The sequence below is a fragment of the Bos grunniens genome, chromosome 9 (genome assembly GCF_055505025.1).
Source record: "Bos grunniens cultivar Pamir isolate PY7600 chromosome 9, Bosgru_T2T1.0, whole genome shotgun sequence".
Taxonomy (NCBI): Eukaryota; Metazoa; Chordata; class Mammalia; order Artiodactyla; family Bovidae; genus Bos; species Bos grunniens.
In genome coordinates, this window is record NC_141173.1 from 90,306,835 (window position 1) to 90,329,484 (window position 22,650).

At 40.0% G+C, this 22,650-nt stretch overlaps 1 protein-coding gene across 20 annotated transcripts in view; it reads right to left on the minus strand.

Moving 5' to 3' along the window:
• The window catches only part of SYNE1 (spectrin repeat containing nuclear envelope protein 1), a 500,805-nt gene that overhangs the window by 237,916 nt on the left and 240,239 nt on the right, over window positions 1–22,650 (minus strand). For 19 of the 20 annotated variants that reach the window (XR_015133337.1, XM_086318389.1, XM_086318388.1 and 16 more), the window contains 11 exons: window positions 20,872–21,228; window positions 15,937–16,073; window positions 15,542–15,719; window positions 14,530–14,712; window positions 11,593–11,736; window positions 11,137–11,292; window positions 9,487–9,651; window positions 7,700–7,872; window positions 6,594–6,747; window positions 4,180–4,323; window positions 3,028–3,192 (listed from right to left, as the gene is read on the minus strand). Coding sequence is in view for 19 of the 20 variants with exons in the window: in XM_086318389.1 (XP_086174515.1) it covers window positions 3,028–3,192; window positions 4,180–4,323; window positions 6,594–6,747; window positions 7,700–7,872; window positions 9,487–9,651; window positions 11,137–11,292; window positions 11,593–11,736; window positions 14,530–14,712; window positions 15,542–15,719; window positions 15,937–16,073; window positions 20,872–21,228 (1,956 nt within the window). In the remaining variant the exon portion in view is untranslated. The remainder of the gene's footprint in view (window positions 1–3,027; window positions 3,193–4,179; window positions 4,324–6,593; window positions 6,748–7,699; window positions 7,873–9,486; window positions 9,652–11,136; window positions 11,293–11,592; window positions 11,737–14,529; window positions 14,713–15,541; window positions 15,720–15,936; window positions 16,074–20,871; window positions 21,229–22,650) is intronic. The other variant, XM_086318390.1, reaches the window with a different exon arrangement.

The window sequence follows — 22,650 nt, forward strand, 5'->3', positions numbered from 1 at the left end:
AGCACTCTCACATTTATTTAGAACACAATATTATTTTTAAAAAATCTTTAATACTAATGAAATTGCTGATATCTGACCATTTTTATCTACAGAAATAGTGATCTTCTGTAGTTCAGATTATAGATGCACTTTCCTCAGCTATGATATCACTACAAAAATGTTGTAATTGGAAAAGAAGGGCAATTTATATGGTAAAATATTAATCAAAATAACCACAAATTTTATTCAAAATTATAAAAAATTAAAGCTAATTTTACACAATCTCTTTCCTTAATTCAGGAGTTGACAAACTTTTTATGTAAAGGGCTGGATAGTAAATATTTTAGGCTTTATGGGCCACAATCTCTGCTGAAGCTACTTAACTATGTAATCTTGCCATCTGTGGCATCAAAGTAGCCATAGATGCTACATAGATGAACAGGTGTGTCTATGTTTCAATTTAAAGAACAGGTTCCGGGATACAGTATTCTGATCTGTGCCCTAGTTAATCTCAATATACCACCCTTTCCCTATTTTATAGCAGTTTTCAGTATTCTACAAATCACTACTGTATTAGAGAAATTCTTATATATCCCACATTTCAAGGATTTATCTGAGGGGGAAATATGGTTCAATATATATATTTTAAATTTATTTAGTTTTATTTTTTGGCTGTGCTCTGCAGCATGGGGGATCTTAGTTCCCTGACCAGGGATCAAACCCATAGCCCCTGCAGTGGAAGCGTGGAGTCTTAACCACTGGACCACCAGGGAAGTCCCCAAAGGTACTAGTTTAGAATCTGGTCTCAATATTTTAAAAGCTCAATGTGCTATGATCCAAATTAAACTGTCGGTGACTACAAAAGGAGCCTGGTGGACTGTAGCCTGCTAGGCGCCTCTATCCATGGAATTCTCCAGGTAAGAATACTGGAGTGGGTTGCTATTTCCTTCTCTAGGGGATCTTCCTGACTCAGGGACTGAACCCATGTCTCTTATGTCTCCTGCATTGGCAGGAGGGTTCTTTTTACCACTAGTGCCACCTGGGAAGCCCAAATACAAAATAATTTTAAATGTGGTCCACACTGCTGGCAGACCCCCCATCACTAAGCCAGCTGTGGGACATTAGGACCCTGAAGGAGTTCTGCTGTGCAGGTGGAATGTCACCGTTCTGCACCACCTGTTTTGGCCTCTAGTGTCTCCCTTCCTTTATAAAATTTGTGGTGACTCAAAATAAGACAGTGTCAGTAAGAATTAATACACGGTGAAATGAGGGGTTGGAGTCTGGTTTTGGTTTGGGCCAGAATAACACGAAGTGAGATATTTTCTTCTGGAACAGGAGACATATCTGCTGATGACAAGTGACTTCTTGGCCCAGTTTCTCCACAGAAGTCTGGAGAGCTTGGTATCTGCTTGCCAAGAAAGTCTGCAGTGAATGCTGGGAGAGGTCACAGACAGAAAAGAAAGCCCATTTGGCTAAGATAAATTATAACAGCTAAACCTAAGAGACCTGGATATGCTACTATTAAAAATAAAATGGGTGAGATCCTTAAAGAAGCTAATGAAACTGTGAGCCTTCCAACTTCTGCTGCTGCTGCTAAGTTGCTTCAGTCATGTCCGACTCTGTGTGACCCCATAGACGGCAGCCCACCAGGCTCCCCTGTCCCTGAGATTCTCCAGGCAAGAACATGGGAGTGGGTTGCCATTTCCTTCTCCAATGCATCAAAGTGAAAAGTGAAAGAAGTCACTCAGTCGTGTCTGACTCTTCCAGACTCCATGGACTGTAGCCTACCAGGCTCCTCTGTCCATGGGATTTTCCAGGCAGGAGTACTGGAATGGGGTGCCATTGCCTTATCCCTTCCAACTTCTACTATATATTTATTTCACGAATGGGCTACTGTTCAAGTAAGATTTTTCTCCCGTCTCATTTAATCCTTCCTCAGAACAATGCTATAGAGAAAACTGAGTCAGGGAAGCTCTTCTCTGCCCAAAGTCATCCAGGACCAGGTCTCACCGTGAATTGGAGTCTGAACTTCCTAATCCCAACCCTGCACTCCTGCCATTATTCAATTCTCCCTGAGAGCCATTGAAATAGGCAGAAATGTTATATGTCAATGACCATCTCAGTCCTGCTTTTCCACCTTGTTCGAGCAGTGGGTAGATCTTGCCCAATCCTGAACCAATTCCAGTGAGGGCTGAGAGCGCTAAGTTCCAACACGGAGCTGTCTTGTTGGCCTTTCTCTCCATTCTCTACTATGTGTCTGGTCTCCCCTTCTTGGGAACCCCCTGATGGCTACCTATTGCTGCAGGTAAGATTAGGGGCTCTCTCTGATGCTTCCATAAGATCCCCAATAATAGAGTCATTCTATTATTGTCCTCATCATACTGTTTGTAATGATCCATCAGTGGGTCTGAACTTCTTTAGAATGCAAGTTTTTGAAAGCAGGAGTACTATTTTAATTATCTTTACCTGCAGTAGCAATAAATCAGTGGGTTAGGACCACTTAGCCCATGAGGTTTGCCATCTCGCCCTGAATCACAGCCTGCAGGCCCGAGTACTGGTACTTTTCTTACCTCCTTGAATTCCTTCTTCTAGGTCCCTGACTCTAGGCCTGTATCCTCAGCAGTGTGGGTGATTTGGGTTAAAACCAAAGGGCCTACGATGGTGCCACCGATTTGAATTTGAGAAGCGTCACATGTTGTTGACTCCTGCAGCTGTGTCCCACATCTAATTCAGTCCTTTAGGGAGAAACAGGCAGGTGGGCCTGTTAACACCATAAATTAGACCACTAGCCATTCCTATCAGAGGCCACCCTATAGCTGGACAAAGTTCTCAAGTCCCAGTCCTGCTCAGTCTGAACGACCTACCAAATGATTTCGACTAGCATACTCTACTGAGGTCCCAGAACACTCTAGATCAGACCTTACTAGGATGCCCCTTAATATATATCAGCTATTTATAGGCTTTAAGGTCATAGTGACTTCTCACTTAAAATAATGGTTCCATATTCAGAACGAAAAGTCCTTTGTTTTACGATGAAGCAGACTTTACCTGAAGGTCCCGCAGGGCCGTCTCGTGAGTGTGCGCATCACCTTCAAGAACTGAGTACCGATCAAGCTTATCTTGCTCTTTCTCAAGCCAAGCTTCAAATGCCTTCAAGTCTCTCTGATACTCTTGGTGCAGGCGAACTAGTTTTTCCGACTTGGTTACTGCTTCCTGTTGTTAGCATTTAAGATGATTAAGATGGGAAAACATTACTACAGTCTGCAGTTTACACGGACTGTTAAGAATTCATTTTTGGAATATTAGAAAAGCATGATTGTTAAATCATTAAAACATGAATCATTTCCTAGAAGAATAAAATGTCAAGATTTATGTAAAGAAAAAAACATTATGTGAGTAAAAAAGTGAAAGTCAAAGTCACACAGTCATTTCTGACTCTTTGCCATCCCATGACTGTAGCCTGTCTGGCTCCACTGTCCATGGACTTCTCCAGGCAAGACTACTGGTGTGGGTTGCCATTTCCTTCACCAGGAGATCAAACCCAGGTCTCCTGCAATGCAGGCAGATTCTTTACCAACTGAGCCACCAGAAGGGGTCTTAAAGATCATTTCGTTGAATTAACTTCTTGACCTTTGAATTCTTATGAAATGTAAAATGGATATTCAAAAAAATGAATTAAATTTATTCGTCATAAAAATACATTTTTGCTAATGAAGAAAACTGAGGTTTTCATATTGTTTCTTGAGTGAGAATTTGGATTCACTGTAGATTCAATTTTCCATGTACTCTCATAAAGTAGGCTGTGCTCTGTAAAGTTCTTTTTATTTTCTTTGTGAGATTTAAGCAAAGAATGATAAATATTATTGGCAATTTTTTCCTGCTTTAGAAAGTTTTCATCACCAGACACATGAAAATATTTATGATTCTTCCTTATGAAGCTCTCCTCAATTTTTTTTCAGTAGGTACATTTGGAGGACTTTTTAGTTGAGAACTATTCATATACTAACAATATACTAACAATAGTTGAGGATTTTTGTTTGCTTTGTCAGTAGGGTACTCTAAGTATTAAAATTCATTTTGCTTTTTTTGTCCTATTTGCTTTCACAAGCCTGTCGTTCCCCCAAACTAATAAGTCTTTAATAAGCACAACTCCAAACACCCCTCTTTCAGTGAGTCTGCGTGGAACACGGTGAGCCGTACCTTGGTCCGCTCTCTGATGGCTCCATATCGTTCCTGCAGGTCCTGGAATTCTAACTGGGTGACATAGTGCTCTGTCATGCCAGCCCCTTTCACTTCAATGGTCTCCAGTAAGTTGCTGTGACTCAGCACTTCCTCGTTTAATAACTAGAGAACATTTTAAAAGAAAAAAATAAAGGAATTACTGCGTATATCATCACATCGATGTTAACTTGTAAAATTAGTATATTTTAACTGCATAGCTGACAAGTGATCTCAGGTTATCTATCTGTCAGTCTACACTCTACCCACCATCTATCTCTATATAGATATATGAATGGTGTGTGTAATTGATATCTGGCCCAGAACTCTATCTGAGTGGACTTGGAAATCTCAAATTTAATTTGTCAAAAAATTGGCTCCTGAACACTACTCCATTCCCATCCATCCCCAGCCACCACCAAACCTCCTTCTGCTCGGTCTTTTTGTCAAACAGTAAATGCTACCTACCATTCTCACCCAGCTGGTCACTTGAGAACACTGAAGTCACCCTTTGTCCCTCCATCCATGGTGAGATCCTGCTAGTTCTATCTCTTCACTGTATCCTGACATGTGTCCTCCTGTCTTCTGCAAGCCCGCTAGCCCCTGCTGCTATCATCTTTTCCTTGGACATTTGTAATACCCGCTAGGCAGATTCCCTGCCCCCGGTTCCTGCACTGTGCCTTTGTCCACCTTCCACACAGCAGCTTGAGTGATAAAAGGTTTTAAGATTCTAAAGGGGATCATTTTGCTCTCCAGTTCAAAACACTGATTATCTTCCCCAGGCTGTGGGGATCAAGTGTGAAATCCACAGGCTTGGATCCTTGTAACAGCATGGGATCTGGTCCCTGCCACTTCTACCACGTCACCTGGACACCCACTCATTGAGTCTCTGCTCCAGGAACAGCCAGCCTTTCTTGCAGTTCCCTTTTATCCAAACCAGGTTCTCTCCTCCCCAGGGACATGCGGATTATCCCATCTGAAATCCTTTCCCACCTCCTCCCCAACCTGATTTCTCTGCACTGAATTCCTGAGGGCATCATCTCCATCTCCTCTTTCAAGAGGCCTTTCCTGTCCCTCCCCACCCCCGACTCCTTGATGTCCTTATCAACCCAATCCCGATGACTCTCTCTCATCACTCGCAGTGTTTTCTTCATATCACTCATCACCAGTTATAATCATTTACTTATTCAGTCATTCTCGAATGAGTCCATGTGCAACCTCCAGAGTGAAACCTTGGTCTGTTTTATTTACCTAGAATCAAGCACAACGCCTGCGTGTAACAAGTTCTCCATAAGTATTTGTTGACTAGATGAATAATGTAATAAATTAAGTAATCATCATCATAATACTATGAAGTCAATAATTATAATTATATGAATTTTCAGATCAAACAGCAGACCCAGAAATGTTAAATGGCTTGGCATAGGTCATGCAAGGCCATTTAGTTATTCAGCTAACCTTTACTCAGCATTTGTTCTGTGTCAGAGAGCCACATGCATAGGATAAGAAGAAAACTGAGCAACTTTATCCACTGAGAGAGAGAGCAGTGTAAGTATAGAGTCTATAAAATTCATCAAGAGATGAGAAAGACAGAGAACAGAAGAACTAATTAAGCCTCCAGTGGTGGTGGTTCAGAGCAAAGACCGGGGCTTCTGAACTAATTCAGAAGGTTAAGTACAGGGTTGCTAGGTACAAGGGTAGAGCTAAGGTTTTCTGTGAAAAACGGAAGATGTGACAGAAAAAAAGTTTTACTTCCTAAGGATGAAGATATCAAAAGCTAATTGTAGTTGTTGTCTAGCTGCCAAGTCATGTCTGACTCTTTTGCGTCCCCATGGAGAGTAGGTCACCAGGCTCATCTGTCCATGGGATTTTCCAAGCAAGAATACAGGAGTGGGTTGACACTTCTTCTCAAGGGGATCTTCCCAACCCAGGGATTGAATATACATCTCCTGCCTTGGCAGGTGGATTCTTCACCACTGAGTCACTAGGGAAGCCTGATTAAAACATATTACAAGGTGCCAAACTTTAAATAGTTCATAAAACATAGGTCTATGAAGTTTTCCTGGAAAGGGACATTTTCACTCACTAATGAAATAGCCACAAACAACAGTTTAAGAAGCCATTAGAAATTACAGTAAACTCCCCCAACAGAGTTCGCCTGTGTGGACGGCCCTAGCCTATAGATGGGCATGTTTTGTATGCGTGTAGTTGCTCAGTCGTGTCTGACTCTTTGCAACCCCATGGACGGTAGCCTCCCAGGCACCTTTGTCCATGGGGATTCTCCAGGCAAGAATACTGGAGTGGGTTGCCATTTCCCTCTCCAGAATGTTTCTGTATAGCCGTGGCAATTCCGAAGCACAGGCAGAGGACGAATGGAATGTGGAACCCAGCCCCACCTTGGCCTTCCCGAGAGCTGCTGTTTTCTCCCGCAGTTCTGCGTGCTGCCTCTCGGACGCGTTCAGGCTGGCCTCCACGCCGTCCATCCAACTGCAAAACTGTCGAACATCATCCTGGTAACTTGTCCACTTAGAAAGAGCTCCTTCAAGTTGACTGAAAGGTAATTGAAAGGTCAGTAATCTACAGTGAGAAGCCGTCTGCATGCAGTCTGTCTGATCTCTATCATGTGTCTGCTTTGTCCACTTCCCCGGCAGGAAGCCCATAGATCAGGTCAGGGCAGGCTTGAGGGGGACTGAATGGTCACGGCTTATCAAATCCAAGCCTGGGTCTCTGGAAAGCACAACTTTGAAAAGCAAAGGATGGTGAAGCCCAGGCTGACAGGTGGAGAAGTGGGACAGGGCATACAACTTGGAGTCAGTAACCAAGTCACGTGAGACACAGGAAGAGGTCTGAAGGCAAAAGGAGAGATGCCCCAAGCAAGGCTTTTCTTGAGCCAAGACTCAAGAAAATAAGAGTATCAATATTTTATTCCATCAGAGGAGAGAAACAAAAAAGGAATAAAAGACAGGAAACTGACTCATGGTTTCTCCAAGGGTAATTTTCAGAGACACTCTGTCTATACTGGCTCCCGCAGTGCCTTTTGGGGGAGTAAATTTCAGCTCCCTTTACGGACTGCCCTCTTTTCCTCATGGCTCTTTCCCGCCACCCACTGGTGTGTTCTGGGGCTACTTCCCAAGGAAACAGTTTAGTTTTAACTAATACATCTTCACATGATTAAACATTTATTTATCCTGTGGTTTTCTAAGCAGTGAACACCAACATGAAGAAACATATAGTTATAGTTACGTAAAAACACAGACACAGTACTGTCAGTCAACGTAAATGCAAGGTTGCACCTGCCACTTTCTTTTCTTCCAAGAAGAAAAAAGAAAAGAAGGGAAGGAGGGAATGAAGGAAGGAAGGAGGCAAAAAATAAGGGAGCAGGGCAATAGAGAGAGTGAAAGAGACACAAAGAGAGGATAGGGGGAACCCTGTACAGTGTGTTACTAAGCTATTCTATAGATATTTTAGCAATGACTTGCAGTAGCCCTTTGGCTTCACTAACCTTTTACAACGAATTGCTGCAGACAAAAGTGACGCCCACATATCCTTCACACTCGCCAGCTGCTGCTGAATGGCAGGGATGCCTTCTGGGGAGGTGTTCTGAAGGACAGATTCTCCTCTGGTCACTATCATCTTCATCTGGATCTCTTTTTCCTGTTTCACTGATAACAGAGCCTGTAAAAGCCCATACAGAAGTCCTTTGTCATCTGTATGTTTAACATCGCTAGCTTTAAATATTTCAGAGTCCCTGTGGATAGCAGATGATCTGCCGTCGTGTTGAGCCCTGGATCTCTTGGGCTGATCAGGAGGCCAGGAGAGTCACTGGCTGGTGGTATCAGGAACCAGTAACCAGTTACCAGTCACCCACTGGTCTCCAAGTGGCCTTGGCCTTTCAGATCTTTATTATTCTCTGAATGAATAATCCCTGATTTCCACTGAAGTTTAAGTTCACTGTTTTTTAATAAACAAAAAATAGACAACAATAGGATTCTTAAATTCTCAAAGGTCACAGGATGAAGAGCTCTATGCATGTTAAGGTCTCTCATACAACAAACTGAAAGAAATAGATAAATTCATAGTCTATATTAAATTTATACATTTCAAGTTCTTCACAAGCACTCTTCTTTTTCTATATAAGAAAGATGCTTGAATTCAAAGTTATAAAACTGGTGTTTATCACCTAAAAGGTAAAACTTCATCTCTCTCCCTCATCTGGAGCTTGCCCATCTCTGCAGATTCAGTTTCAGCCACTCCTGGCCATCAGCTTCTGCCGCAGCAGAAAGGAAGTGCTAGCAGCGACTCACACACCACACCATTGGCTTTCTTCAGCTTTTGCTCATTGGGTTCCATCCTCAAGTCTCAGGTTTTCTGAGAAATCTGCTCCAACTCTCAACACCATCTGTCCTTGCCCAGCTCTGGTCCTCTATGTGCCCACAGCTCCATCAGCATGCCCCATCTGCTATTACTGTCTCCTGTGCCTCAGCCTCTAGCCTCAGACTATAAAATCCTGAGGACATACTTTATTCATTTTTCAACCCTTGGTATCAAGACAGAGCACCAGTCTCCTAGAAGACACTCAGCATATAAATGGCAGGTGAATGAATGAAGAATGATTGCCTTACTACAAACGTAAACTCATATTGAACAAATTTCTTATGACGGGAGAAGAATGGACTAACTGATACAAGCAGGCAAGTTAATTGAACAAGATGGGAAATGTTTCTGATAAACATTTCTGATAAAATGTTTCATTGAAGTATCTTCTTAGAATAGATATGTCTGAAATCATTTGAATCTAGCCTATTCACTGGCTATATCAAGCACGTAACCACCTTTGGGTTGTTATTTCTTTTTTTGTAAAGTATTGATGGGCAAGTCTATCTGGGCTCAAATGATTCAGGAATGCTTAGGCAAGGCCTCCCTGTGTCAACAGGATCATATCAGCAGAGTATTCTTGGACTTCTTTTTTTCTTTTTAATATTTTATTATATATTCATTTATTTGGCTGCATAGAGTCTTAGTTGCGGCATGTGGACTGTTTCGTTACAGCACACATATTCTCTAGTTGTGGTGTGTGGGCCTTTAGACGCTCCACGGCATGTGGAATCTTAGTTCCCTGACTAGGAATCCAACCAGTGACCTCTGCATCGCAAAGCAGATTCCTAACCACTGGACCAGCAGAGAAGTCCCCATTCTTGGGCTTCTTATCACACCAGGCAGATGGAGAGTTGAGAAATTTTGAGAAAAACAAATTCTGTAAATCAGAGACATTTCCTGTAAAAGACACACCTCAAGCTTGAGCATCCTGCTGTCCAGCACACTCTTGTCCGACGTCGGGTGGCAGTAAGAGTCCAACATGTGGATCGTGTCCGTCATCCAGTCCTGCAGGTCTTTAATTCCCAGGGAGAACTGATTGTGTTCCGCAACAATCCTATCCAGTCTTGACACTTTCTCCTAGAAGTGACAGAGACCGTCATCCAGCTGTCCCTTCCATAGAGGCTTCACAGCCTACAGCTATGCAGACTGTAAAGCTAACCCCTGGTCCAAATAACTGTGATCAGCCATAGGTTTGTACTCTGCATAGATACGATAAAGGTTGTATTAATCTGTGAGATGGGAAATAGCTTTCTAAAGAGTAAAAATATGAGAATAATCGGGTCAAGAAGCAGAAAGATTACAATGACAATTTACTGCCCCTCAACTTACTTGCTACTCTTCTTTATGACAACTGGGGATACTTTTCAGAAATTTCATTAATTTATTCCTCACACCTTGTCTGGGAAACCCACTGAAGTAGTTTCTGCTTTCAGATCATCATATTTGGGTCAATACCACATACCCACATGACCTACATGATAGCCAATTCAAAAAAAACCAATTATCTGAGATTTTGTAATATCCCTAAATTGGGACCATAAATATGGTTTTATTTATTAATTAAAGCTAACATCCAACACAATGAAGATTTTATAAATATTAATTTTTAGCACATAAAGCATTTGAATATCTGTTGATTTTTTGGTACCTAAATAAATACAAAGCAATATAAAGATGGTCTTAATTTACTCTAGATTTTCTGAATTTATGCCAGATTTTCTAAAAACAAAAAAAGTAACAAAGATAGGTGTAAACATAGTCTCTTCACTCCCAGGCTAATACTATATGACTGTCTCAATGATGTTTTATTGGGGATGCAAACAGCAGGCCAGGAGTAAGCCCACACTCAAACAGGTGAAGCCAAGTTCCAGCAGGTTCCCTACATTCTCAGATCTGAAATGCAAAAGAGAAATATAGGGAACAAATGTCACAAGGCCATAAAATTCAAGGTGGTCTGGCCCTTTACAATTCAGGATGCGTCTGCTGAATGCTCTAAGTGAGGTCACTGTCGGATCCCATTTACTTTTTTTCTAAGTTGTTAGAAAAGAGCTTTCCTCTGTGATGGGAATCACTGCCAATTTTGAGCTCTGCTCCAGAATCTGAACTGAAGCTCTCAATCAACGCATCTTTGATGACTATGTAATAAATATAAATAATTGAGACAAATGAAAACAAAAAGTACTATCCTTAAAACTCACTCTTGTTGAGTCCACTAAAATTTAAAAACAGCTTCGAATTTCTGTTTTTTGGAAAGTAATTTAATCTGTGTCTCTTTAGACCTAGTACGCTGAAGTCTGCCTTCTATTTATGCTTTGAGTCTTCAAAATAAGAGCTCTGGGAACCATTTCAGGATTAAAGGGAATACTTGGTGTAACCATAGAGATAGAAAGTCTCTTGGATGTTTGAAACCTCCCTCGCTGTTTTCAGACAAGCACGTTGAGATGACGCAGCACACATGTTTGGCCAGGGTTGCAAGAGCCCTGCCCCCGGGGCCCCGGGACTCCCGGGCCCCAGCTCTGCCACCAGGACGCACACTCACACACAGCACATGGCAGGCGTTACCTTTGTTACATTGCTTAGCGCTAGATACTGAGAAGACAGCTGTGACACCCGGTGCATAAAGCTCCTGCTGGCCGCCTGGCCCTCCCACAGCTGCTGAGCTTTCTCTTTCAGCCTGCGGAGCTGAGGCTCGTAGCAGTTTATTTCCTCAAGGACAGACTGAAAAGCACAAGCAAGTCACTATTAAGAGGCTGGGGAAGAGCACACAGCAGACAAAGCTTTGGCCCCAAGACCGTGTAAACAAGCACTGGAGAGTAATAGACGTGGCCCAAAGGCGTTATTATTTCCAAGCTACACACAATGTAGGGCTCCAGGACCGGACAAATTACACCTCAAAGGAAAGCGGGAGCTCTGAACTCAGGAAAGGGTGCACCCAATCTCAAGACAGCATCATCTAACTTCAGGGTACCCCCCTGCCTCTGATCTGAAGGAGGATCAGACCGGCCAGGGGTTCATTACCTGCAGCTTCTGCTGTTCTCGTCTCTTGGCTGGCAGATCATACAGGCGATTGGTGCTTTCATGAACCATCTTCTCGGTCTTACTCAGCCAGTCCTGTACAGGCTCAGCACTTACTTCAAAGTCCTTCATTTGGATCTTTAGATTCTATGAGGTTTTAGATAGTGTTAGGGACCAAAAAAAAAAAAAAATGTTAATAGTAAGTGTAGAGTCTTTTAATTTCCTCATTCATAAAATAGAAATGTGGTGATGTAGACTAAACACATTAATACATGCTAAGCGGGCACTTACAACAGCACCTGATAAATGTTCACCTTCACTGTTTTGGCAGCTCTAGCCTCTCTCTTGAACATCACACTTATGTTCGATGTTATTTTCCTGGCCATTACCCACTGGTTATCTTGCAGGCCCATCGAATTTAATATCTATTAAACTGAATGAATTTTTCTCTCTTCCCCAACCACTTCTTCTACCATATTCAAGACTCCCCTAATGGCATCATCATTCAAGCTATCTTCCAAATGAGAAACTAAAGACTTAAACTTAACTTCTTCTTCCTCGAGCCCCTTGTTACATCAGTTATCAAATCCTGCCATGTTTTCTCTTAGAGAGAAATCCTTCATCCATTATCAATTCTTTAATTCAGGCCCTTGTCTCTTTCATCTGGACCATTTTGAAAAGCTTTCTCTGGTCTTCCAGCTACTTACTATTTACCATTCTGGTCTACACTATGGCCAGAGAGTTAAGATATTTGTCTCTGAAAGACCAGTAGATTCTTCATTCAGCTTTTTTCAATCTTAGAATTAAGCCCTAGTGTCCTAAAACATTCATTGTGTGTAATGAACTAAAAGGGGCTTCCCTCATAGCTCAGTTGGTAAATCATCTGCCTGTGATGCAGGAGACCCGGGTCCGATTCCTGGGTCGGAAAGATCCCCTGGAGAAGGAAATGGCAACCCACTCTAATATTCTTGCCTGGAGAATCCCATGGACAGAGGAGCCTGACAGGCTACAGTCCACAGGATCACAAGAGTTGGACACAACTTAGCGACTAAACTGCCACCGATGAGCTAATGTCTCTTCTATGCATCTAGAATGGTATGGGTCATGTTGCATCCTTGGGAAAATCGAGAAAATAAGTGCTGTTCTGAGGTTCAGAAAAGGAATCCTATCCAAGAGTCAAGGTCAAATGGTTTAGTACGCAAGACATTCTACTATCAGGTCCTAATCTTCATCCTTGGTCTTACGTTTGTTGCTCTTCCCACATTTCATTTGAATGCCAAACATCTCAAAGCCTCCTACTAACAGTTGACACTTAACAACACCCTGGCCCTGCACATTCACTCCCTTCTAACTGAAATGCACGGTGGCCTCGGCAAATTCAAAGAATGTTTAGTTTCCAGATTCAGTTAGAATGTCACCTTTCTGGATACCTTCCTTGATTTCTCCACACAGAGTCAGCTTCATCCTTCTTTGAGTGATTCCCACATCCTGAGTATACCTATATTGCAACCATCTCTTTTCATATTGTTTCTCCCTAAGGAGAAGAAAAGGTTAACACTTTCATATTCCTAACATAGTGCTTGGCACATAATAAGTGTTACTATGTGTGTTATTGTGTGTATTCTTAATATAAGTGAAGGAAGAAAGGCAGGAAGACAGTAAGGAAGGAAAGGAGATAGGCAGAAAGGAAGGAAGAAGAGAAGGAAAGAAAGAAGGAAGAAAAATAAGAAAAGCAGGAAGGCAAGCAATCCCTGACCTACTGGACATTTCTTGAATTAGGTAACCTCATTATCTATACTATATGCACTGCTTTTGACAGGAGATGCTCAGGCCACACTGCACTAATGATCCCTGCAGGGTTGACAGTGAATTTCTAGGCACTGCAAAATGGTTCTCTAATCTGTGTCAGATGCTCAACCGTGTCCAACTCTTTGCAACCCCATGGACTGTAGCCTACCAGGCACTTCTGTCCATGGGATTTTACAGGCAAGAATATTGGAGTGGGTTACCATTTCCTTCTCCAAGGGATCTTCCCAACCCACGGATTGAACCTATATCTCCTGTCGCTTCTTCACTGCAGGCAGACTCTTTACCACTTGAGCCATCTGGGCCTCTGCAAAATGGTTATTACTCTCTATTACATGGAGGATGCCTGCCACGAAACGATAGCCACTATTACAGTCGAGAACTACAATGGTCTCTGGTTAGTTAAGAATTGAGGAAACATGCATTTTCTCTTTCCAGATATTAATTCTCTATTATTAGTTTTCCGTCCTTCATTGATTATGGCCATAATTAAATTAAGGCTCTCTTCTGCTAGGAAACATTTTAAAAGGAAGAAAAAAAATACTTGCCATGATGCTTAACTTTCCTCTAAGAGAAGAGTTGGTACACAAAACAGATTATTTCAAGAAAAAAAAAAAATTGCATTGTGGGGTAATTATGATTATAATAAATTCAAGTTATGTTATCCCTAGGTAAAATCAAATTGTTTTGTCTCTCTGCATACTGAACTCGTAAAATCTACTATTCAGTACTTGGTATCTGCATTAGTTATAACACACTGTCTCATCCATAGCATTTTGCAGCCTTGCATGGATATTTCTGTTCAGTTCTCCTAGAACAACTTTCACAAATGAGGGACTTCAAGTAAAGATTAAATGATATTGCCTAAAACTAAAACCAGTTGTTCCTGATGGGCTGGTGCATAGGCAAGCCTGTGATAACTGCCTCTATCATGCAAGAAGCTATTACATTCCTCAGTGAGGCTCACACTTCAACTAGCTGATTCTTAAAGTTATCCAGTTATCCAATCATATTCAGAGAGGGATGACCAAAATCTCTGACAAGGATATCTAGATGTACTGGATATAATACACTGGATTTTAACAACAACAACAAACAACACAGAACGTGTCCACATGGTTGGCTATCATATACCTCCAGAGCTGATTCCTTTTGGTGGAGATTCGAATGAAAATTTTTCCAATCTTCTTTTGCAGTTGCAATTTTGGCCTGAATGCTGCTAGCTTTCTCTTTGGTCAACAGAGTACACAAAAGTTCTCCTTTAGAAAGCATCGTGTTTAGCTTGTGCTGTCCATTTTCACTTTCTGAGAAAAATTCCTTAAAGAAGAGATTAGGTACAATAAAAAGCTCTATACATTAAAACACATGAATTTCCTACTTATTTCTCAACAAAATCAAAGAAAAGAAATAAACAATTTTGTTGCATATATTAATTGATTAAGATTCTTTTACCCTATTTGTACAATAATACTCTTAGGCATTAGTGTATTATGTATGCACTGTATCTAATAATAATCTTATGTAACTATTATAGGTATTGTGAAAATTAATGAGAAAATCTGCCTAGCATGCTCAAGCACAATGTTTCTCACATACAAAGAGCTTTTATTATCTCCTAAATCCCTATTAATATATAAAATTAGCATGCATTTAGATGAATGGACTAGTTTCTTTTCACTTACGCATCAATTGTTTCAAGCAGGGATTTACCTGAAATCTGAGTTTCTTAGGCAAAACTTTAAGAGGCTTATAATAAGATCTAGAAGTCAGTGATGCATACTCAGTCACTTAGTCATGTCCGACTCTTTGGGACCCCACAGACAGTAGACCACCAGGCTCCTTTGTCCATGGAATTCTCCAGGCAAGACTACTGAAGTGGGTTGCCAAAAACCTCCTCTAGGGGATCTTCCTGACTGTGGGATTGAACCGAGTCTCCTGCACTGGCAGGTGGATTCTTCACCTCTGAGTCACCTGGAGACACTGTGATTACATGTTTTCTTTTTTGACCATATGGCTTGTGAGTTTTGGTTCCCTGATCATGGACTGAACCATGCATGTCCCCTGTAGTAGAAGCACAGAGTCCTAACCACTGGACCACTAGAGAATTTTCAGCACCATTATTAGAATTAATTGATCACACTCTTACCTGTATTTTCTGAAGACTCGTTGAAACTTCATTGATATTTTGAGGTATGTCAAAGCACTTAGCAGTTGTGATCTTTGCATTAACCAACCACTGTTGGAAATCCTTGAAGGCTCTCAGAAATCTTTGCTGTAAAATCTGTTCTTTATTCTGACAGCCCTTGGATGCTTGCAAACAAAGACTGGAACCATGATTTGAAGCATTTAACGGGAGAAAAAAAGTGATAAAGTAGATCAAAATAATGTTCAAGAAAATCAACAGCCCTTAATATACACTCACACCATTTGATAATATATTTAAAGATTAATTTATATTATTACTGAACTCACAACTTAAACAAACCTCTGACTTCTTATTTGTGTAAAAATATTTTGAATGCCCGTAAGGTTTATGCTCACCAATTATACTCTTTAATCAAGCCAGAAACTTTTCCGCTGTATGTACTCAGGTCTCTGGAAAATCGACAAAGTTCATTCAGTTGAGACTTGAGATTTTCCGTCTGAGGCTCTGCTTTTTGTAGAGCATCCAGTATCTCCTACCAGGAAATAACCAGGCAGAGGAGCAGGTGCTTAAACTGGGCAATTTCCACATCCTCGTATGATACACGCATAAATCACATAATAAATTATTAGTGGAGGGAGAACCAACACAGTAGATTCAGTAATGAGATGAGGCCTATTTTCAGGATTCCTACTGGCAGATGATAGCACTTGGTTATTTTGCATCTTTTTCTAGGAAGAGCTAAGTTCTCAAGTATCCAGCGTTGCCCGATAGTCAAATGATCAAGTGGTCAAGTAACTTAAAGTGGAACGAGGAACAGAAAAACAAGAATAGCCTAAATTGTTCAAAAACATTCTGACTATGCCATTGGAAGATGTGCATGGGTATATACTGTTTAAAGGTGAAGAGAAATCATTTCAAAGCAAAGCAATACTAACCTTGGATTAGAAAATACATGTAGCAACTGAATTTATGTAGTATATATACAGTTAACTTTTACATTAAGAATTTCTTATATATCAGAGGTCTAATTTAACTAATAATTTATTCCTTTCATAGTTTCATTCACCTAGTCATCAAATATCTGCTAAATATCTGGTATCTATCAATCATTTTGCTGGATTCTGGCACTCTCAAAACAACTAAAGGTGTGATTTTTGTACTTGAAGAGCTCACAATTTAATAGATGAGAGAGACGTGATTAATCACAATATTATAAATCTGAAATCCAAAACAAAGTGTTGGGACTTGACAAGGACACCTCTGAAACCACATGGTCTACTGAGTTACACAAGGTGCTTTGCAATCAGAGTTTTCTTATAGCATTGTCACAAGGAACACGTGAGATCTTCAGTGTCAAATCCTTAGCACAGTTCCTGGCACATCAAGTGCCTAATTAGTAAAGACAGCAGGCTATTTAAGTGGGACTATGTAGATAATATTATCTCCAAGTTAAAAAAAAATATTAAAGAGGAGGGGCAAGAAGATGAGTAACTACTCAAATAGCTGTTGCTGTTACTATTACTGTTCTCAGAGATATTTATCAAGACACGGCCTAGATTTGTAGGAAAACCAGGCCTCTCAACAAAGTAGGTCTGTGTTGTATTTCTCGTCCTAGAAAATGGCACCACTGTCCTCCCACTGATCTGAATCAGAAAACTTCTCACTCCACACAAGATGAACGAGGTCTGATCTATTGTATGTCTTAACTCTTAATCAGCTCTCTTTCCCTCTGCTTCTTGACTCTCAGCGCCCCGTCTACTCTCGAATGGCACAGTGTTCTCTGATTTTGAATCCCGTTCTCCAATTGTTGCCTGTGTTTTCTCATTCCTTAGTAATTCTGGATCTTGATACTGTTCCTCCACCTTTCTCATCTGGTCAATTTGTAATCAAGCCTTAACACTCAGCTCAAATCAGGGCTCCTCTAAGGATTCTCTGCTCTCTGTCCCACCTCTTAGGGGATCATCTTGAGGACACACAGCACTGTGTCTGCACTCATCACCAGCCAGCGTCCCCACTAGTCTTGAACTTCTTGGCTTTTCCACCTAGACCATGATTCTCAGAGGAAGGATGAAGTTCCCTTGGTTAGAAAATTCTTTCTAGGTTAGTGGCTGGACTTCAGAGGAGTATACGATGTTTTTATTTATGAAATTCACAAATAATTAGAAAGTTTCTCTCCAAAACTCCAAACACTAGTAACTACTATTTTATACCACATTAAACCTTTTATTTAAGGGAAAATGTTATAAGAACTAAAGAAATTTACCACATACCAAAAAAGTAAAAAGAACCAGAGATTCAAAACAGTCATTTATAAATTAGATGATATGAAAAGTGAAAAGCTTTTGACTAAAAACTTATACTAAAAAAAAAAAAAAAAAAAATCATCTCCCCTGGTGGCTCAGAAGGTAAAGCGTCTACCTGCAATGCGGGAGACCTGGGTTCTATCCCCATGTTGGGAAGATCCCCTGGAAAAGGAAATGGCAACCCATTCCAGTATTCTTGCCTGGAAAATTCCATGGACAGAGAAGCCTTGTAGGCTACAGTCCATGGGGTCACAAAGAGTCGGACATGACTGAGCAACTTGACTACACTAAACTTAACATAAATTAAAGCATTTTGGCAGTCTTTCATTTTATAAATATCAGGTTGTATAATTCTGTTTCAGTAAAGTCTTAAAATGTATTTTTTCCCCCTTAGAGGTTCTATAGGTTAATAAAATTGTTAAATCTATAAGGTTAATAACCTTGGAAATTAAAAAAAAATATGAGTTTTGCAAACATAGTGAATAAGATACTTTGCAACATGATTTAACATAGTCTATAGATGATGATCCATTTTTATTTTTTAAAGATCTCTTGAGTCTCATCATTTAATTGTGGAATAGAGAATAAACACTTGTGGAATTTTATGTCTATTACTGTGATTTTCAACAGTGACAAACCCCGCCTCCAACAAACAGCAAAACAATGTCAAAGAACCCTGGCAAATCCATTATTTTGTAAAATGTCCTATGCATCCATCGTCATGGAAATATTATCATTATTTTTTAAAATTAAAAGCTTTTCTTAGCTTTATTGAAATGCAATCGATAAGCAACATTGTATAAATTTTAGGTGTACAACATGTTGATAAGGTACATTTATATATTGTAAATGATTATCACTAGATCATTAGCTCACACCTCCATCCCATCACATAATTACCATTTCCATTTTTGTGTGTGGTGAGAAAATTTATTATCTGTTTTTATCTTTTATTTTTTCCTGGTTTTATTGGGATATAATTGACATATAGCACTGTATAAGTTTAAGGTATACAGCATAATGTTATCTGTTTTGATATTAAAACATCATTATTAAAAATAAAAGGAAATCTGAATATTGGGAGGTGATATAGTATTATCATCTAAAGTATGAACTTTGGAGCCAAATCTGGAAGGAGATTTAAGCGAAGGGCTGGCAATTTTGGATTACCAGCACAAATAATAATCTATATTGTCTTCTTGAGATTCCAAGAAATGCTAATAATGTTTTAACATTAGTATAAATGTGCCAAACCTGTCCTCTTTTAAATAGAAAATTTAAAAGGCCACTCTCAGGTAAAATCAGGGAGAAATGTTATCTTAGTTTACCATGCACCTGTCTACCAAAAATAGAAGAGGAGAGTCTTAACTTTTTCTCTTGAATTTAAGTCAAGGTACTATATACAAGTTATGTAAAATCAGTATGGAAGTTCGAGGTTGTTTTTCTTCCTCAGTGATTCTGAATAAATTCAGTAGTTCCAGTATGTTCTTTTTTTTTTCTTAATTTTCTGAATTACATTCCTATGACCACCTAAGGCATATCTCTATGTATTGGCTACTACAATATTTTGAAAAGTGATTGGGATATTTCTTTAAATTATGTACAACCCAAAATGTTGGTGTTTTGTACAGATCACAAGTGCAGCATTCCTTAGTTATTTCTGTTTGTCACAAGTGTTACTTAAAGAACAACGTATGTATTGCATGAAAACATTATGACCTTTTTCTCTTTGTTTAAACAAACTTCAAGGTAACTGGACTTCTAAAGCAAAAAAAAAAGTCCATATTCTCTTTACATTATCATGTGCGTTTTTTATAGGTTTCACCTATTACTTTCATTAGTAGTATGAATAAAAAAATGATAGCTCAAAACAGTAATTCAATCTAAATATAACCAAATCTTTCTGTTAAAAAAAATTCATCATATTAATGGAAGAGAAAGAAAAGGAACACAAAAGAACTAAAGCATAATAATTCATTGTTTTATACCAGAGTGAATAATATTGACCACATGGGACAACGTACTGACTTCCTTCTCCCTGTTTTACAGAACTTTCTGTGCTTTATTCTGGAGCTTAAGCCTAAAGGATAGGAAACGCGAGAAAACAAAATCCTAGAAACATTATAAATTAAATAGTATAAGAGATGATTATGAAGTTTTATTTTGTGGGTGCTATATTTGTTTCAGATACAGTGTTGGAAATACTGCAAGACTTTCTTACTGGCTGGAGATATTTTGAAATCAATAACATAAATAGAAACAGAGAAGTTTACTAAACTTCCTTTTAAGGACATCCATGATTCAGAGCACTCTAAAACTGCACATATCGAAAGGCTTTCTGAGATATTATTTAACAGTAAAAGAAAGAAAGAAGATTTCAAGCTTCTGCCCATTTTTCACTCTTCCTTTTATGCTTTCCTTCCTCACATTCTGAAAGGACAGCTATTAGTTAAAAAAAAAAGTCCACAAGGCAACTGGTGAGCATGACTAGGAGTTCTGTTAACGGATTAATTCAAACACAGCTGTCAAATCCACACACAGGAGAGCTAATCAGGGTGAAAACTATTAGCTGTATTTTAGGAGATTACCAAAATTTTTTTCAAAGCTATGAATTCAATCATTTAATTGTTGGAAGTAATTCCCTGGCAGGAAAACAGCTCTGACTCTCTATTTATGCCTCTACCCACAGGCCACTTTTTTCAGACTGAGTAGCTGAAAACAACATTACAAACTCTTACATCATAAGAATGAAAGTAAAATATTCCCACTATCCATAAACGCTTCTTATGGTAAAAAGAAAGAAAACCTCTTTCTCCCTTATGTCTATATTTTTACAGTACTTTGATTTATGAAAAAAGGAAATGGAGCAGCTTTACAAATTTAATTAGATTCATACTTATTTTTCCAAGTATGAATGTTGCATGTTTTTAGTTAGCAAGGAATTTTTTGTTGTTGTTGTTTAGCAATAAAGAAAGGCAAACAAACATTTTAGCATAACCCCCCAGCAGACACAGGAAACCAACTTACCCGGCCCTTCTGCCAGCATTCCACCAGCTCCTTATCTGTGTTCTTGCCTTCCAGGAGGGCTAACTGCTGAGTCCAGCTTGTCAGGAGGGCACTGAACTGTTCAAGGGCCTGCTCCAGCTGAGCCACTTGGCCTGAGAACTCCTGCTCCGAAAGGGCCATTTGGCTAACCAGGTTCTCCAAGCTGGTCTGCGTTTGGAAAACGCTGTCTTCCCACTGCTTCCAGTCCGCACGCAGGGCCTGCATCTCCGTGTCCAAGAGCTCACAGCCACTGGCAGTCGTGTTCCGTTTCACGGCAGGGGCCAGAGACTCTACTCTGCTTAGGCGGCTTGCACCAATCTCTCTGGAATCCATCAGCTCCTGTAATGGAATATCACCATGGCAACCGAGGAGGCTCTGAGTCACTTGGCCTTCAAGTTTCCAAATGTGTACAGAGGGGGACCCTGTCCTGCTAGGAAGTTTTAGCAAGTGTGCCACAAGGAACCGGATTCAATTCATCCGCCCACTCCTAAGTTATTATAGTAGAAAATTATCATTGTGAGCGTCAAGGTTTGTGGTGAAGTAAATTGAGGAATCTGCAACATCCTGAAACAGACTAAAGGGGAACCCTGAAATCCGGCGTTGTTGGAATATGTGAAACTATTTTGATAGTGATTTGAATGTTTGCCCGTGGTGTATTACTCAGATAAATGAGTGAATCTTATTTTTCCCTAAGTTGACATCAAGACAAGTGAACAAGGATTGCCCTCATTCTTGTCCTTGTTCTTGTTCTGTCCTCTGCTCTTGTCTCTACCCCATTTCCATCTTCTTCCCCGAGGTGGTGGCTTAAACGACACTTCTCTTCCACTAGGAATCAAGCTAACTCATCACAACAAAAGAATAAGCCCTCCTCAATTTCAAATACTTCAGTATCTTAATATTTTCATATGACATATTTTAAGTATGAAATAGTTCAGTATGCAGGTTTCCCTGATAGCTCAGTTGGTAAAGAATCCGCCTGCAATCCAGGACACCTTGGTTCGATCCCTGGGTTGGGAAGATCTCCTGGAGAAGGAAACAGCTACCCACTCCAGTTTTCTGGCCTGGAGATTTCCATTAACTGTATAGTCCACGGGGTCCCAGAGAACTGGACACAGCTGAGCGACTTTCCCACTCCAGTTCTTGCCTGGAGAATCCCAGGGACGGGGGAGCCTGGTGGGTTGCTGTCTACGGGGTCGCACGGAGTCGGACAGGACTGAAGTGACTTAGCAGCAGCAGCAGCAGCAGCAGAGCAACTTTCACTTTTACTTTCACTTTCAGCATGTTAACTATTTTTATAGTAACTAAAATAAATCATTCACAGACATACTTAAGCTGAAAGCTCAAAACAACCTTTACACAGTATTGATTTATTACTATTCTTTTTACTTTTGAGAACCTCACTAGAAATTCAACAATTTAACTGCAACTTTTAGGCTTAAAGCACACAAATACCCCAAAAGATAACAAGATAAACTTATGTATTGCTAATTAGGTAAAATAGTGGTATTTCTTGCTAAGAATAGATTTCTCTACAGAATCTATTCTGATGTTTATATATTTATGTATCCATTATTTTTGTTAATTTTAATACAAATTTATGACTTAGCTCCTGGATAATGCTTTAGGCACATGATCTAATTTAGTCCTCAAAATGACTCTGTGAGGCAGGTACTATTGTTACTCTGATTTTTACTGATGAAGAAAGAGGTTGAGGCTTGAGGACATCAAGTAACTTGCCCTAAGAAAAGCAGCAGGGATAAG